Source organism: Halichondria panicea, chromosome 14, assembly GCF_963675165.1.
Source record: "Halichondria panicea chromosome 14, odHalPani1.1, whole genome shotgun sequence".
Taxonomy (NCBI): domain Eukaryota; kingdom Metazoa; phylum Porifera; class Demospongiae; order Suberitida; family Halichondriidae; genus Halichondria; species Halichondria panicea.
In genome coordinates this window covers 607,747-624,306 of record NC_087390.1, presented here as the reverse complement: position 1 = coordinate 624,306, position 16,560 = coordinate 607,747, and the positions used below count along the sequence as shown (strand labels likewise).

At 42.8% G+C, this 16,560-nt stretch overlaps 2 protein-coding genes and 1 pseudogene across 12 annotated transcripts in view; 2 read left to right on the top strand and 1 right to left on the bottom strand.

Moving 5' to 3' along the window:
* The window catches only part of LOC135347275 (probable serine carboxypeptidase CPVL), a 34,178-nt gene that overhangs the window by 11,015 nt on the left and 6,603 nt on the right, over positions 1-16,560 (bottom strand). Inside the window, exons 4-6 of one of the 9 annotated variants that reach the window (XM_064545206.1) lie at positions 16,074-16,220; positions 15,661-15,763; positions 14,676-14,892 (exon numbers count right to left, since the gene is read on the bottom strand). The exons of 7 other annotated variants lie outside the window; for them this stretch is intronic. In XM_064545206.1, the coding sequence (XP_064401276.1) occupies positions 14,834-14,892; positions 15,661-15,763; positions 16,074-16,205 (294 nt within the window). In that variant the 5' untranslated portion in view covers positions 16,206-16,220 and the 3' untranslated portion in view covers positions 14,676-14,833. Of the gene's footprint in view, positions 1-14,675; positions 14,893-15,660; positions 15,764-16,073; positions 16,221-16,560 lie in introns of those variants that run through there. One more of the 9 variants, XR_010398323.1, reaches the window with a different exon arrangement.
* On the top strand, positions 4,744-5,465 carry LOC135347277 (uncharacterized; annotated as a pseudogene).
* Positions 6,001-14,643, top strand: LOC135347258 (formin-like protein 3). 3 transcript variants are annotated; one of them, XM_064545157.1, is made up of 20 exons: positions 6,001-6,094; positions 6,489-6,533; positions 6,737-7,016; positions 7,310-7,465; positions 7,942-7,990; positions 8,160-8,227; positions 8,368-8,545; positions 8,822-8,962; positions 9,178-9,373; positions 9,700-9,847; positions 10,341-10,427; positions 10,673-10,741; positions 11,488-11,568; positions 11,928-12,060; positions 12,309-12,472; positions 12,727-12,828; positions 13,744-13,788; positions 13,855-13,899; positions 14,026-14,089; positions 14,343-14,643. In XM_064545157.1, the coding sequence occupies exons 3-20, from the start codon at positions 6,804-6,806 to the stop codon at positions 14,525-14,527; spliced, it is 2,124 nt and encodes a 707-aa protein (XP_064401227.1). In that variant the 5' UTR covers positions 6,001-6,094; positions 6,489-6,533; positions 6,737-6,803; the 3' UTR covers positions 14,528-14,643. The 3 variants fall into 3 exon arrangements, with proteins under 3 accessions (XP_064401227.1, XP_064401228.1, XP_064401229.1); XM_064545158.1 differs by lacking the exons at positions 10,341-10,427; positions 10,673-10,741 and having other exon boundaries at positions 6,037-6,533; XM_064545159.1 differs by lacking the exons at positions 6,001-6,094; positions 6,489-6,533; positions 6,737-7,016 and having other exon boundaries at positions 7,343-7,481.

Genomic DNA, 16,560 nt, shown 5'->3' with positions numbered 1-16,560 from the left:
GAAATAAAAAAATAATAAAAGTTGGGTGTATATTTGTCCACTGAGACCTTGCTGACTCATATAATTTAAAAATTCAAATTTCTCAAACAGGAAGATGCTGATTTTCAGTTCATAGAATATATACATATATATCATATGTTATTTGTAAATGTATGCAGTCTAACAACATTATTTTAACTTATGCTGTGTCTTTTTGATGCTGAGAAGAAATATTCGTATTATAGCTAACTGGGTTGGATGGAACCGCGCCCGCTGAAGCGTACCATTTTGACTCAAACGGGATGCACATTTATTTTTATGAAGGACATTCAATTGACAATTTATATACATTTTTTTTTTCCGGTCTTCAGAGGAGCACCAGACCCGTCATTGCCAGTCCACAAGTTTCGGTCCCTTTAATTTCCTGACTTGTGGATAGCTCGAGGAAAGGCGGGACCACTCCCATACATGCGGAGTCCGGGTGTGACTGTCAAACCATAGACTCTATGGTTAAACACCACAAAACATGCAGTTGAAAAAGCAAGCTAAATTTTTTTTGTTTAGGAAGTACTTCAAATTTGCTACCTTATAGTTATTGTGTACATAAGTAATTAAGTTAAGCAAAATGGAACCCACGTGACAATGTAAGTCTCTTTCTTTTCCATTATTGTCAGCTCTTTTATTTCTGTCTCTTTGTTCTCAGTTTTTGTACCAGTTTTGTAGTACCATGACGATTATGTTTAGGCTCATGTGATTCCCATATCATATATGTGTATCATCTTACTTTAGGCGTTTTGTGGCTTGTAGCTACATGTATAAGATCTAACCTTGGTTGGATTTGCCATTAGTCAAAATAATTAAATGTGTGTGTGTGTGTGTGTGTGTGTGTGTGTGTGTGTGGGTGGGTGGGTGGGTGGCTTATCTGTATAAATGTAGGTTGCTTGGTTGAGGTGATTTTATGATAATAAAAAAGAAATGTGTGTGTGTGTGTGTGGGGGGAGAACAAGAAATGTGTGTGTGTGTGTGTGGGGGTGTGTGTGGGGGGGAGAACAAGAAATGTGTGTGTGTGTGTGTGGGGGGAAGAACAAGAAATGTGTGTGTGTGGGGGGGTGAGAACAAGAAATGTGTGTGTGTGTGTGTGTGTGTGGGGGGAGAACAAGAAATGTGTGTGTGTGGGGGGGGAAACAAGAAATGTGTGTGTGTGGGGGGGTGAGAACAAGAAATGTGTGTGTGTGTGTGGGGGGGGGTGAGAACAAGAAATGTGTGCGTGTGTGTGGGGGCTGAGAACAAGAAATGTGTGTGTGTGGGGGGGGGTGGGGGGGTGAGAACAAGAGATGTGTGTGTGTGTGGGGGGGGGGGTAAGAAGAACAAAAAATGTGTGTGTGTGGGGGGGGTTAGAACAAGAAATGTGTGTGTGTGTGTGTGTGTGTGTGTGTGTGTGTGTGGGGGGGGGTGAGATCAAGAAATGTGTGTGTGTGTGTGTGGGGGGGGGTGAGAACAAGAAATGTGTGTGTGTGTGGGGTGGGAACAAAAAATGTGTGTGTGTGTGTGGGGGGGGGGGGGTGAGAACAAGAAATGTCTGTGTGTGTGTGTGGGGGGGTGAGAACAAGAAATGTGTGTGTGTGTGTGTGGGGTGAGAACAAGAAATGTGTGTGTGTGTGTCGGGGGGGGGGGGGGTGAGAACAAGAAATGTGTGCGTGTGTGTGTGGGGTGAGAACAAGAAATGTGTGTGTGTTGCAAGGGGTGACAGCTATAGATTGGTTTCCTTACACAAGTATACACACAGGGAGAAACCAATCACCCCAGGGCATGACATTTCAACAATACCCTACAATACTTAAGTCAGTGTTTCCCCAGTGTACAGTTCAAACAGGGTGGCAGGCTAGACTATGGCTTGGGGGAGGGGCAGCATGTATTACTGCTAATCTTTCTTGCCATTATTTGCCATGCACACAGCTTCTCAATGCCTCTAACACAGTACATGACCACAATAGAGATAATTGTATAGTCTAGGACTTCCCCAAATTCAATCCATACGCACAACTTAACTTGTACAGATTCCCAAATTCAATTAGCTACTCAAACAAGAGCCCTTTAACCAAACACTGGTTAAGTATGTACCAACATAAGATAAATAATACAGTAGAATGTTCAGTACACTACGTATAGGTAAAAAGAGTATATACCACTCCAAACAGGACTGTATACTTCTATCCAACACTTTCTGACATACTCTATCAACATACGTGTACCTAGCGAGGTCCTGAGAATGTTGTAGTAGTTGGTGGATCCAGTGATGTTGTACAAGTACGTAGGATACGGTATCAGATCTCCGTTGAGCAGAGCATCAAAAATCTGCAACAGTCGGCACAAACATGTTAGACCTACTTTGAGAATGTCAAATGGATTTTGGATGCTGAGCTTCTGTGAATTGGCCACCGAATAAACCGTAACAGCTGCGTTGAGTAATAGCTTAGACAAGCACACAGCTGCCTACAATGTTCACTAACTGCTAGGTACTGAACCCTGGTGGACGAGAGGGGGTACGTGATGCACATACATTGTAGTTAGTCAGTGGCTTCAGTAGTTGGTTCCTGTACAGGTACGAGTACTAGAGTTGCCTCTGTGACTAGAGTTCTGATGTTGTGTATAGTGTGTGTACCTTGAAGCCATCGTAAAACCATTCAGCTTTGTTGTGCTGCACAGCCGTGTTGGTCCTTGAATAAATGTAAGTGGCTTGGTTCTCGTCAGCCATTCCAAACTGAAACACAAGGTCAGCGTACGCATTCATCATCACTTCCGTCCGTACGTCCCTGTATGTGTGTGTGTGTGTGTGTGTGTGTGTGTGTGTGTGGGTGTGTGTGGGTGTGGGTGTGTGTGTGTGTGGGTGTGTGGGTGTGGGTGGGTGTCTTATCTGTATAAATGTAGGTTGCTTGGTTGAGGTGATTTTATGATAATAAACCTCAGGAATTGTCTAGAGGTTTTGTGGTGGTGATGGGAGTGTTGTTGGGAATGTAAATAGATGTGGTGTGTGTGTGTGTGTGTGTGTGTGTGTGTGTGTGTGTGTGTGTGTGTGTGTGTGTGTGTGTGAGGGGTAGCAGCAGAAATAAGAATTGCTTTTTTATCTCTCAAATATGAAAGGTCTATTTCTAAGCTTTCAGAAAATCAGAAAATCGTTGAAATTGGATACACGGAATTCAAGTTATGGCAGCTGAAAGAGTCCCCAAACCATTGGGAAGCTATTACACTTTGGTGCCCTTAGTGACTTTTGCTACAGTAGATTTTGTCTATAATTGTAAGCAAGCAACTCCATTAACCTGGGCTGTAATAATTATAGAGGGTGTCCTAGTGGTTAGTGTACACACATAATACACTTGACTCTGCCTGAGTGTCCTACTAATAACCTGATGGCCTTGAGTTGGATGTTGTTACTGATCCTCTCCAGTACTGATCCTCTCCAGACACAGTGTCTATGATGAGCACACACTCTTTAGTGACAGGCTTCTTGGGTCCTCTGAACTGGGCCACATCATCAGTCCACTCAGCCTGTGTGGAAGTGGAGGGGGGCAGAATGATTGTAGTTATAGTCAAACCTGTCTATTGTAGTCACCCTCTATAATACAGCCACTCAACATCTCCATAGCATATAATTGTGTGTTTGGACCTGACTGTGTTAGGAGGCCACCTCTCTATTGGCAAACATGCCTCACAATAAAATAGCTGATTGGAGAGCTCATAATTGTAACTACACAACTACATGTACTTGCTTATTAAGTTTGCTCCCTAGAAACCTACTAATAGATCTAGCTCAGTTGCTGTGAGATAGCAAATAGTGTATGATATGATGCTGGGCTAGTTGTACAGTACCCCAGTGTACCACCACGGTGACTGCTCACTTCCCTAGATACAACCTCAGGGTATGGAGGAAGTGATTGTAGCTAAGCTACAGTTATCCCCTCACCTGTACTACTGGTAGTCGTACGTTCACTTCATCATCAGCCACTCGCAGTTTACCAGGCTTTGTGGGATCCACTGACAGAGGCTTCAAGTCATCTGATACAGTGGCCATCAATGTCAGTCACTAAATGATTCGGTAAAATTAGGCTGAAAAAAATACATGTATTTATATTAAGACTAAGGGGGTGGAGACACGCCACTACAGTCTTCCTATCATACTGGTTTATATAATCCTTCACTGAAGGAGATGAACTCTATGTATGCATGGCGATATTTTAGTATGGTGTAAATATCGGAGAAACTCTGACTCACATTTGATGGTGTGATAGGCATTCTCCCTGGGGAAGGTGAAGCTTTTGCTCAGTTTTATTCGGTATTCCTGACCCAGTTTCACTGGGAGCTGTTCAGTAGAAGCAACTTCAGCCATAAAACAAGACTGCACATACTTGATGCCAAATTGTCATATACGGTAAAGATCTTTGATAAAACAATTGAAAGAATAGCGTTGCAAAAATCGTGGAGGGTCTTGTATGCCAGTATGGTCAAAGAGGAGGGTCTTGTACGTATGGTCAAGTATTAAAAAACAAGGCACAAGATTCTCTGTTTTCTGACTTGTAGTCTAGTGTTAATTGTTGTGAAAATGCATTGTGTACTAAATCTGATACTTTATTAGGGTAAAGATCATTAATGAAACATTGGTAAGATCACAATTATGGGCTAGATGGGCGTATCAGTCCAATCCAACAGCAACGCCCAACTACTGCCATGTGGTAAAAGATACACCCTCCATGAAGATAGCCTAATTTCATGATGCCTGCTCCTCTTCCACGATGTTTCTTTGACATAGCTATCAATGGAGTGGCAAGTAAGTTATGGATGTGTTGGTTTGGCTGTATAATCAAGCTGTACTAGATCTAGTAGACATTTTAATATGCTGTATTAATGTAGACTGTCGTAAAAAGTATTTCTTCCTCTCTTGTTCAGCTGGGCGGGTTGTGTTTGAGTTATATAGTAATGTGGTTCCCAAGAGAACGGAGAACTTCCGGTGTCTGTGTACGGGTGAGAGGGGGGAGGGGCAAGAGCACGTTCAAGCCATTACACTACAAGGGCACACCCATCCACCGTATAGTGAAGGGCTTCATTGTACAAGGAGGAGACTTCAGCTGCGGTCAGTATGGACATTGTATCATGTCATTTGTGATACAATTCTGTACCTAAGTGTGAAAAAATACGATGCTTAAATATCTTTTAGTCGCAAGTTAATTACGTGTACACACAAGGGTGGTACTGCACATCTTCACTAGTTTCCCCGAAGACAATTGGACAATCTTTGTGTTTCACACCTCTCCACACACCTCACACACACATACCCACCCCCCACACCCCACACAGGTGGTGGAATGGGTGGGGAGTCCATCTATGGTGGCATGTTCAAGGATGAGGTGTTCCAGCACAAACACGAGAAACCATTCCTCCTCTCAATGGCCAACAAGGGACCAATCACCAACGGATCTCAGTTCTTCATGTGAGAGAGTGGGCGGATAATAGCTGTGTGTGTGTGAGACCACCATCTCATCCACTGCATGCTAATAGTGCTGCACTAGCTATATCAGTGGAGGGTTTATTACCTCCCTATGAGTGTACTATCAGTGTTGTCTGTAGGTAGTTCCTTCCATTCAGTATTTCCCTAGCTACCGTATAGCGGGGATATTTCGAGGGTATAAATGTTCATGGTTTTCGCTGATCAAGCATCTACCGCGAACATTTATACCAACGTATACCCTAATTATATAGCCCACGCTTTTGTCAGACAAATTGGACCCTACACTCGTGTTATAATTATAGTCCGTCTATTACATACCAACTTCATCCCCCCTCCGTTTAATCAATGGTTTGAGGACTCTTTTAGCTGCCATAACCTGCATTCAATTTCAACTATTTTGTGGTTTTTGACAGCTTAAAAAGAGACCTTTCAAATGGTATCATCAATGTTGAGTACGTACATGTAATTACCAATTGCTTATCGATCACACCACATGTCAACCTCATTTTGTAGGAGGCGTTCGGAGAAGTTGTGCAATACTTTGGAGAAAATGCTAAACTGAGTCAACCCAACTCCATCTTCCCCGTTCTGCACAGATTCGTCACAAACTTCAGAGTAACTTTCTTACTATAATTATAATAACGAGTGTTGTGCATTGACATGTAGGATAGATGTTGGCATATCATGAGATCAGTCTAGTATACTGCCCTAGGTAACCAGCAGTTGGCCCTACAACTATTGCTGATACCATCAATCACCTTTAGTGGTCTGTGGTGGTTTCCTGTTTGATATGCTTCAGGGGAGATGAGGGCTACTGATTATCTACAAACAACATGTTCACCTTTGTTTATACATTGTCCAAAGAAATTGTTTCAAACCTTTGTCAAATGTTGGTTCCTCTTTCCCGTATGTATTTGTATTTTAGTGTTTCTAAGTACAGTCATGTACAGTGTGTAGGTGTGGTATACAGTACAGTTTGAATGGTGAATGATATTTTGTCTCTATACAGAAAGCAGACAGTGACAACCTTGCCAAGATAGCCATCAGACAAGCTGTAAGTATATCACAAGAGCGTACATCAATCATTCTGTTAACACATTCTCTCATTCCCCCATTATAGCAACTGTGTGTATTACCTTGTGTGGATGACACTTCCTTATCACAGCTTAGTTATGAAAACACCCCCTCCCCACACACACACACACCTACTCACACACCCACCCCCTCGACACGCACACTGCCCACACACACACACAGGACGGCTATAGCTGTGATTGAGCTCCTAGCAGCCGTGTGTCTGGTAAAGGGTGGTCACATCAAGATAATGGAATCAGTGGACAACTTCAAGAAGGAAAACAACGAACAGTATCGGTTTGAGACGCTATTCCATTATTTCATGGAGCCCACAGCGAGTGGTGAATTCCATGTGGCTTGTATGACCTTCATCAACGTGTTTGTGCATTCTGCTGAAGACATGAACTTCAGGGTGCACCTGCAACACGAGTTCACTCTGCTCGGACTTGACGACTTTATTGAGGTGAGGTTTGCTGCTGTTTACATACGTCCATTTTCTGGTTGTGTACTCAATTTTATGACAGGCTTTGAGCTCTAACTAGTAGCTACGCTGCGTCATAGTGTGTTTAACCACACATCTTCTTTAGTAGTCGATATGTATAGTTTGTGTGCATGTATGACTTACCCTCGTAAGCATTTTCTTTTTCTCTGTTTATTGCTATTATTATGCCCCCCTCCCCATGCACACACACACACACGCCCACACTCACCCACACGCCCACACTCACCTACACACACTCCCACACACACACACAGAGACTCAAGTCCTCATCGTCGGTAGCTCCGAACCTCCTCTCGCAGATCTCAGCCTATCAGGGAAACTTCTTCCACGTGGAGAGTCTGATAGAGGACTCAAAGACAAAGGCGGACGCTCTGTCCTCTGTGGAACAAACCAAGTCTCAAATGGCGGAGGTATGTACAGTATATGGTGTCGATGTTAGGATACTAAGAATGGCAGACAGTGCATGCAATGTGTGTATGGGAGAGAAAACAGTAGAGTAACCATTTTCAAAATAAAAAGATGCGTTTGTAGCCCCTTTAAATACTATCTAATGATGTGTTTAGATCAGGGACTGCTTTCAGAATGAAAATGTTTTTTTCGCGAAGAATAAACTATTATTATAATTTTTCACCTTTGTGATTTTCCTGAAATGGGGCTGTTTACTATCAAACTTTGAGTGCTCATAACACGAGTTAAAGCAATTGTGCATTTCATGTTTATTGTGTACAGTGTAGCTGTAGTTACATCAATAAATACGAGGATTATCATGCTACGTGTGTTTTATATTACGATGACCCTTACCAAATCATGCCCTGAGGCTATGCGACTGTGTTTATTACACCCTTGTATGTACATGTATGATGACACGCCCACATTGTCTCGTTAGCTCCAAGAGAAGCACGAGGCTGCAGAGTTCCAGTCACTCAAGAGAATTGGTGAGAATCCGTCTAGCTAGTATAAGTCTAAATACTTTATGGGTTTGAGAACTCTCGATGATCTGTTTAAATTGAGAGAACTGACACCAACAAAAAATACTTGCTCTGAGATTCTGCATATATAAATCATCTTGTTGACTACTTTTCTCCATTGCCCTCTCCCTCCTAGCTGACCTGGAGAAGAAGTTATCAGATTTGAACAAAACTGTCAAGGAGGCACAAACTGGAACATTACCTGTACGTTGACTGTTGAAGCATCTGTAGGTCATACATGTACACACTGTAGCACATATATAAATATGAAATTAGACAGATGTATGGTTGGTTTTACAAATGCAGTAAATTTTTATAATCATATATGTTATTTTCTTCCACAGCCTTCGTTGGATGCCCCTCCCCCTCCTGGAGCACCCCCTCCACCCCCACTCCCCGGAGGTGCCCCACCCCCTCCACCACCGCCCCCTCCTGGACTGCCGGGTGCCCCCCCACCACCACCCCCTCCACCAGGAGGGCCGGGAGCACCACCACTTCCACCCCTGGGAGGAAAGTTCGGAAGTAAGTCAATAATTATCATTATCAGTTGCTTTTTGAAGGAGCCAACTTTTTTCTGAAGAAGAAATTTTTTATTATCTAATTAAGTTACTAGCTGTATCTTAAGTTTCAAACAATTATAATTTCAACTACATGTAATACAGCTCAGAATTTGTTTAGTTATCAGAATGTTAGAATCCTACTGTCTGTACTCATCATACATATAGTTATACATGTAGCTGTAGAGCTGATAATACACACTGTATGTACTTGTCCCTCTCTCTCTCCCGCTGTCCCCAGTCCGCGGGGGTAAGAGGAAGATTGAGACCAAGTATCGACTGCCCCTACTCAACTGGTCCAGTATCCCGGCCACCCAGATCGCAGGCACTGTCTTCACTGAAATGGACGATGAGAAAATCATCAAACTGATCGATTTTACCGGTGAGGGGTGGTCATGTGATTAGAGTGTGAAAATTTTGTCATTGTACGTCTTTTAATATTTCATATAATTATGTCTTCAGTATTGCAGTATGTACTTGTTTATAACTATCGAGCGATCCAGTACTTTGTTTATTTTTCGAAAACAATGGAGACCGAAACTCCAAGATCGGTATCACATAGCTCTACTGTTCAATTGGTTTTTTTCTCTCACTCAGAGTTTGAGGAGACCTTCAAGCTGAACACACCCGCTAATAATGAGCCTGACGGAGAGGGAGTCAAGCCAGAGCCCACCCCCCGCAAGAAGACGGTGCAGAAGGAAGGGCTACTGGACACCAACAGATCTCAGAACGTTGCCATTGCACGGAGGAAGATTACGTGTTCTTCAGAGGAGCTCAAAGATGTCATCACACAGTAAGTATGGTTAGCTACAGTAGCAGGGGATCTGAAAACAAATTGATGTGGAGTTTACAATTGATATACAAGCAGAGGAGGTCCGACAGGCGCGGTGCAGCTCACAGTAATTAGCCTCTGATTACTCTCAGCAAAAACATACGACGTGGGAGGATAATTATTGCTCAATCAGAGGCTAATTGCTTGAGCTGCACCGCGCCTGTCGTACCTCCTCTGATATACAAGTACTGTACATGCATTGTTATTTTATTTACTACTGTGCGTGACTGATTATAATTATACACACCACACCCACCCTTTGATGTTCTTGTTGGCCCCTCCCCCAGGATGGACTTGGAACGTCTGCCAGTGGATTTGGTGGAGATCCTAAACAAAGTGACTCCCAACGAAGACGAGGTTAAGAAGTTTGGTCAGTTCCAGAAAGACAAGAAAGACGCGAAGACACTGCCAGACAATGACCGGTTTGTGTTTGAGGTGAGAAAAGCAATCTAAAGTCTATTTGCATTGAGTTTGGCCCCGGAAGTTATGTGGTCAATTATGGCTTCATTTATGCTTTATGTGGTGAACAAAGTATGCCTGGGACTTCTACATGGAAAATGCTAACTTTTAACTGGTTGGAGCTTACAGCATATAGATAGAAGCGCTTTTTAACAAGGAATCCAATGGTATATGAAACTTTGAATTTCAGTAAAGTATGACAAAGTTATGACCACTTTATGAAGGTCAAACTCAACACAAATAGACTTTAGCTTGCTGTAGGTGATGGGTAGCTACGTATAGGCTGCATTTTGAAAAATTACTAGAGTTGTCTCTTTAAATAGAGTTCGATGGTAAAATTCCAACGATTTTATTTTTCTGAAAGCTTAGAAGGAGCTCTTTCAGATGACATGCTCAAATCGCATATTTGCAGCAGGCCATTTTCATGACGGCCCTTGGTAGTTACTTATCCTATTCCCTCATTCTGCAGTTGTACAGAGTGGAGAGGTTACAAGCACGACTGAATGTGATGATCTTCATGGGCAACTTTGAGGAGGACATTGGTATTCTAATCCCTGTGAGTTGAGCATAATAATTATACATGTGTTAGCAGTACTTGTGCGGCTTCCCCTGCCTTGTGGGTTGCCTAACAACTACTGTAGCGGTGGAACCCACAAGGAAAATCTTTAGAAAACAAGTTTTTGCCCCATTGAATGAGGTTTTAGGTAGTTTGTTCTGGCCTGACTACTACTCTAAACCTCCTCACAAATGAATAACTTCTCCATATAGTTACAGTACTGCCTGTACATTATCTCCTCACAGCAAATTGATGCAGTGATAGCAGCCTCTAAATCTGTGACTTCTTCAGACCACTTTAAGAAAGTCTTGGAGGTGAGCAAACTGCTATCTGTGTCTTGTTGAACTTAGACATTCACTTTCACTTGTTAGTGGCCCCCGTACTTGCTTGTTACAGCGTCATAGGAAGCATGGGGGCTCCTGGGGGCTCCGGGGGAGGGCTAGAGTCCCCCTATACTGTCATGACTTTCAGACTAATGCATTCTACAGAGCCATAGCCTCCCCTCATAGGAAGCATGGGGGCTCCTGGGAGGGCTAGAGTCCCCCTCTACTAGCTGTCATGACTTTCAGACTAATGCATTCTACAGAGCCATAGCCTCCCCTCATAGGAAGCATGGGGGCTCCGGGGAGGGCTAGAGTCCCCCTATACTGTCATGACTTTCAGACTAATGCATTCTACAGAGCCATAGCCTCCCCTCATAGGAAGCATGGGGGCTCCGGGGAGGGCTAGAGTCCCCCTATACTGTCATGACTTTCAGACTAATGCATTCTACAGAGCCATAGCCTCCCCTCATAGGAAGCATGGGGGCTCCGGGGAGGGCTAGAGTCCCCCTATACTGTCATGACTTTCAGACTAATGCATTCTACAGAGCCATAGCCTCCCCTCATAGGAAGCATGGGGGCTCCGGGAGGGCTAGAGTCCCCCTATACTGTCATGACTTTCAGACTAATGCATTCTACAGAGCCATAGCCTCCCCCCTCTTTTGCCAAAAATTAATATCAGTGTAGACTCTACGTACATTTGGTTGTGGTTTACTCTTGCTATGTATCTTATTTTGCAGATAATTCTAGCGTTTGGCAACTACATGAACAGCAGTAAGAGGGGTGGAGTGTACGGGTTCAAGGTGGCCTCTCTGGACATGGTGAGCTGGCCACACAAACTGAGTCACTCTAACAGATAATAAATTATGACTGTTTGTGGATGGATTAACTTTTTCTCAACCATACACATGTACAGCAAACCACAGGACACAAGCATGATTATATACTGTATAGCGCGAAATTTTCGAGGTACTTACATTTCGTGGAATGGCCTCTAAAAGCATTTTGTTGCATGTTTGTGGGATAACTGCTTACCGGAGCCAGCCACGCCTTTAATCTTTGCACATCTAATTTTCGTGAATACACGAAAACAACGAAAATTATAGCCTCTCAAAAGTTTCGCGTTATACGGTGTAATTTTATAGAGTATGTGTGACCTCCTCTCTCTCTGCCCATGCAGCTGCGTGATTCTAAGGCCCCTAGTGACCACACAGTAACACTGATGCACTACGTAGCGGGAGTGATACGAGACAAGTTCCCCTTGCTGTTAGGATTTGTCCATGAGCTCACCTACCTGGATAAGGCTGCACCTGGTGAGAAAATGGTGTCATCATTAGCTTCTAGCTCTAAACAGGCCTTGGAGTTATATGTACTTTGAATCTTTTGAATCACTGTCTCTCTGGCTTTTATTATTTAACAATAGACTGCTCTGTAAACAGATCTTTATTACCCCCTCCACACACCACACCTTACACACACCCACCCACACCTCACACCACACCTCACACACACACACACACACCTCACACACCTCACACCACACCACACACCACACACACAGTCTCTCTGGACCTACTCATGGCCGACTTCCGTCAGATCAGTAAAGGCATAAAGGAGGCGACTGGAGAGCTCATCAACAATAAACAGAACACTGCCCTCAAGACCTTCTGTCTGGAGGCAGAGCCTAAGGTCACCAAGCTGGAGAAAGGATTGGAGACTGCCAAGGTCAGCTCAGTTTTAAGAGTTTGATGGACATCTTTATTGTAGTACACCTTCAATGCATCATATACCATATTAAACTACACCCCCCCCCCTCATGGTTCGGGGACTCTTTCAGCTGCCATTACTTGTGCATTCAGTTTCAACGATTTTCTGATTTTCTGAAAGCTTAGAAAGATACCTTTTAAATGTTGAATTTAGGGAGTAGTACATACATGTACATGTTAGATCACACCACATGTATAAACCTCATTTTGTAGGAGGCGTTCGGAGAAGTTGTGCAATACTTTGGAGAAAATGCTAAACTGAGTCAACCCAACTCCATCTTTCCCGTTCTGCACAGATTCGTCACAAACTTCAGAGTAACTTTCTTACTATAATTATAATAACGAGTGTTGTGCATTGACATGTAGGATAGATGTTGGCATGTCATGAGATCAGGTAACCCTCAGTTGACCCTACAACTATTGCTGATACCATCAATCACCTTTAGTGGTCTGTGGTGGTTTCCTGTTTGATATGCTTCAGGGGAGATGAGGGCGACTGATTATCTACAAACAACATGTTCACCTTTGTTATGCCTCTGTGCGCATGCGCAAGCGAGGTACATGTATACGGTAGTGTGTCTGTGTGTCTGTCTGTCTGTGTAGACTGCTACAGCTGCTCAAGGATGAATCAAGTGCAAGTAAGAGTTTCTATAGGCTTCCAGTCATGTTTACTTGGATTTTAATTCGTGGATTTGCAAAATAATGCTTTGTTCTCGAGTTATACCTAGTTTTGCTTACTTGGAATGCCATTGCAGCCTTTTCAGAAGAGCACGTAGCCAAACTTGTTTACCGAGTGTTGCTACTCTACTTAGTAGTTAGCTCTGCACTAGAACGCTAGCTATTGGTAGCTGCAAGAGTGAGAAGAGAGCTGCAAGGTTCTGCTAATGTAGCCATTAATTTTAGACTTGAACTTTTGGCATAGATCGTTTTTAACAATAATAATGGTCGATCATTACCCACTCTGTGAGTTTTTGCATGCAGCAAAATTATCAAAGCTATTAGTAGCTTTATGTTATGTAGCTTTGGCATCTTCACCGAGGCATCAGCACCTGCGGTGCTTTCATTTATACATTGTCCAAAGAAATTGTTTCAAACCTTTGTCAAACTAATGTTGGTTCCTCTTTCCCGTATGTATTTGTATTTTAGTGTTTCTAAGTACAGTCATGTACAGTGTGTGGGTGTGGTATACAGTACAGTTTGAATGGTGAATGATATTTTGTCTCTATACAGAAAGCAGACAGTGAAAACCTTGCCAAGATAGCCATCAGACAAGCTGTAAGTATATCACAAGAGCGTACATCAATCATTCTGTTAACACATTCTCTCATTCCCCCATTATAGCAACTGTGTGTATTACCTTGCGTGGATGACACTTCCTTATCAGAGGTAAACAACACCCTCTCCTGGTATAAGAATATCTCTGGAATAATAATCACTTGCTGTCTAAATATCAACTGAGAATTGTCTGTCTGTCTATATATTAACTGAGAACCTGCTTGCTTGTGTGTACAGGATGATCAGGGTGTGGACGTACTGCCTCAGATCTACGACGGAGCTATTGAAGAGATCATTTCCGGTCAGTTGATTGGCTACTGTCAGTACTTGTGTGTAACCACTTGTCTAGGTTCATTATTTGAGACTGTATATAGTTTGGTAGTCTGAAGTTTACTGAGCAGCGTGCACATTTTTTAGGTGTAGATTTGGCCCTGGGTTATTTTATCTTCTGTAACTACTGAACTATAGTATAGATTTGCATGCTTGCTACTACATACATGACAGTGTACCAATTCTGAATTCATCGGCCGCTCTTGTGCTTGTACTATATACAGGTATGAAGAACACTGCATACAGACCGGCCAACTACAGACGTAACACATTACGTAAGCATGGCAACTCTACGTCGTCCAATCAAGTGGCAGCACCCTCACCACATGATGAACTTCTCAAGTCCCTACAGAGAAGAACTAAAGCTAGAGAGGACAATTACGGTGCCAATAGACCATGGCTGAAATAATCTGTATAGCTAGCTAAAATCATTTCATTCACCGTTATTGTCTTCTGTGCATTTTGTGTTTCTTTGCTCAATTCATATAATTATACATGTAATAAAATGTATTGTATGTTCGTTGATGACCCATGCTTTACCGTATTACTATAACAAGTTGGCATATGCAAGAATATAATTATAAGTATGCACATGTACATGTATGACATTGTGAGATTTACTATATATAGTGCAGTTCATATACTTGAAGCAGGGATGAACATTATTATGAACAGTTTACACATGACAAAGAACAAAGTAAATATATGGTAAAGATCATCGTCTGATGTCAGTGGTGTTGATGAAGGGAACGTAGTAGTTAAAATCAGGGGAGGCTGGACGAATAAGAAATATTGCATGTGAAGAACTGTCTTAAATAATCAATTTGCATGACCAAAATGTCAGCAATTGCCCTCTACAGTTCTTATACTGTAACTAAATTAAATGCAGTGAAACTTGTCTCTTGTGGTCAGCCTATAATCAGGCACCCTTTACAATACAGCCAGGTTAACAAGCTTCAGAGTCTCCATAGCATGTGTTTGAACCAGACCACCTGTTTATTATAGCCACTGTTGGTCTACCCTTGCAAGGGGTGACAGCTATAGATTGGTTTCCTTACACAAGTATACACACAGGGAGAAACCAATCACCCCAGGGCATGACATTTCAACAACACCCTACAATACTTAAGTCAGTGTTTCCCCCAGTGTAAAGTTCAAACAGGGTGGCAGGCTAGACTATGGCTTGGGGGAGGGGCAGCATGTATTACTGCTAATCTTTCTTGCCATTATTTGCCATGCACACAGCTTCTCAATGTCCTCTAACACAGTACATGACCACAATAGAGATAATTGTATAGTCCAGGACTTCCCCAAATTCAATCCATACACACAACTTAACTTGTACAGATTCCCAAATTCAATCAGCTACTCAAACAAGAGCCCTTTAACCAAACACTGGTTAAGTATGTACCAACATAAGATAAATAATACAGTAGAATGTTCAGTACACTACGTATAGGTAAAAAGAGTATATACCACTCCAAACAGGACTGTATACTTCTATCCAACACTTTCTGACATACTCTATCAACATACGTGTACCTAGCGAGGTCCTGAGAATGTTGTAGTAGTTGGTGGATCCAGTGATGTTGTACAAGTACGTAGGATACGGTATCAGATCTCCGTTGAGCAGAGCATCAAAAATCTGCAACAGTCGGCACAAACATGTTATACCTACTTTGAGAATGTCAAATGGATTTTGGATGCTGAGCTTCTGTGAATTGGCCACCGAATAAACCGTAACAGCTGCGTTGAGTAATAGCTTAGACAAGCACACAGCTGGCTACAATGTTCACTAACTGCTAGGTACTGAACCCTGGTGGACGAGAGGGGGTACGTGATGCACATACATTGTAGTTAGTCAGTGGCTTCAGTAGTTGGTTCCTGTACAGGTATACTGAGTACTAGAGTTGCCTCTGTGACTAGAGTTCTGATGCTGTGTATAGTGTGTGTACCTTGAAGCCATCGTAAAACCATTCAGCTTTGATGTACTGCACAGCCGTGTTGGTCCTTGAATAAATGTAAGCGGCTTGGTTCTCGTCAGCCATTCTAAACTGGAACACAAGATCAGCGTACGCATTCATCATCACTTGCGTCCGTCCCTGTGTGTGTGTGTGTGTGTGTGTGTGGGTGGGTGGGTGTCTTATCTGTATAAATGTAGGTTGCTTGGTTGAGGTGATTTTATGATAATAAACCTCAGGAATTGTCTAGAGGTTTTGTGGTGGCGATGGGAGTGTTGGGAATGGGGAACAGGCATTAAACAGGTGTGTGTGTGTGTGTGTGTGTGTGTGTGTGTGTGTGTGTGTTTGTGCGCGTGCGCGTGTGTGTGTGTGTGTGTGTGTGAGGTAGCAGCAGAAATAAGAATTGCTTTTTTATCTCTCAAATATGAAAGGTCTCTTTCTAAGCTTTCAGACAATCTGAAAAGCGTTGAAATTGGATACC

What these genes read in the sequence shown, in the direction of transcription:
- LOC135347258 (XM_064545157.1), top strand. Translation starts at nt 6,804, where the DNA reads ATGGAATCAGTGGACAACTTCAAGAAGGAAAACAACGAACAGTATCGG. An exon ending in CACAAACTGGAACATTACCT is followed by an intron (nt 8,228 to 8,367) that starts GTACGTTGACTG and finishes TTTCTTCCACAG; the next exon opens with CCTTCGTTGGATGCCCCTCC. An exon ending in ATGACACTTCCTTATCAGAG is followed by an intron (nt 13,900 to 14,025) that starts GTAAACAACACC and finishes TTGTGTGTACAG; the next exon opens with GATGATCAGGGTGTGGACGT.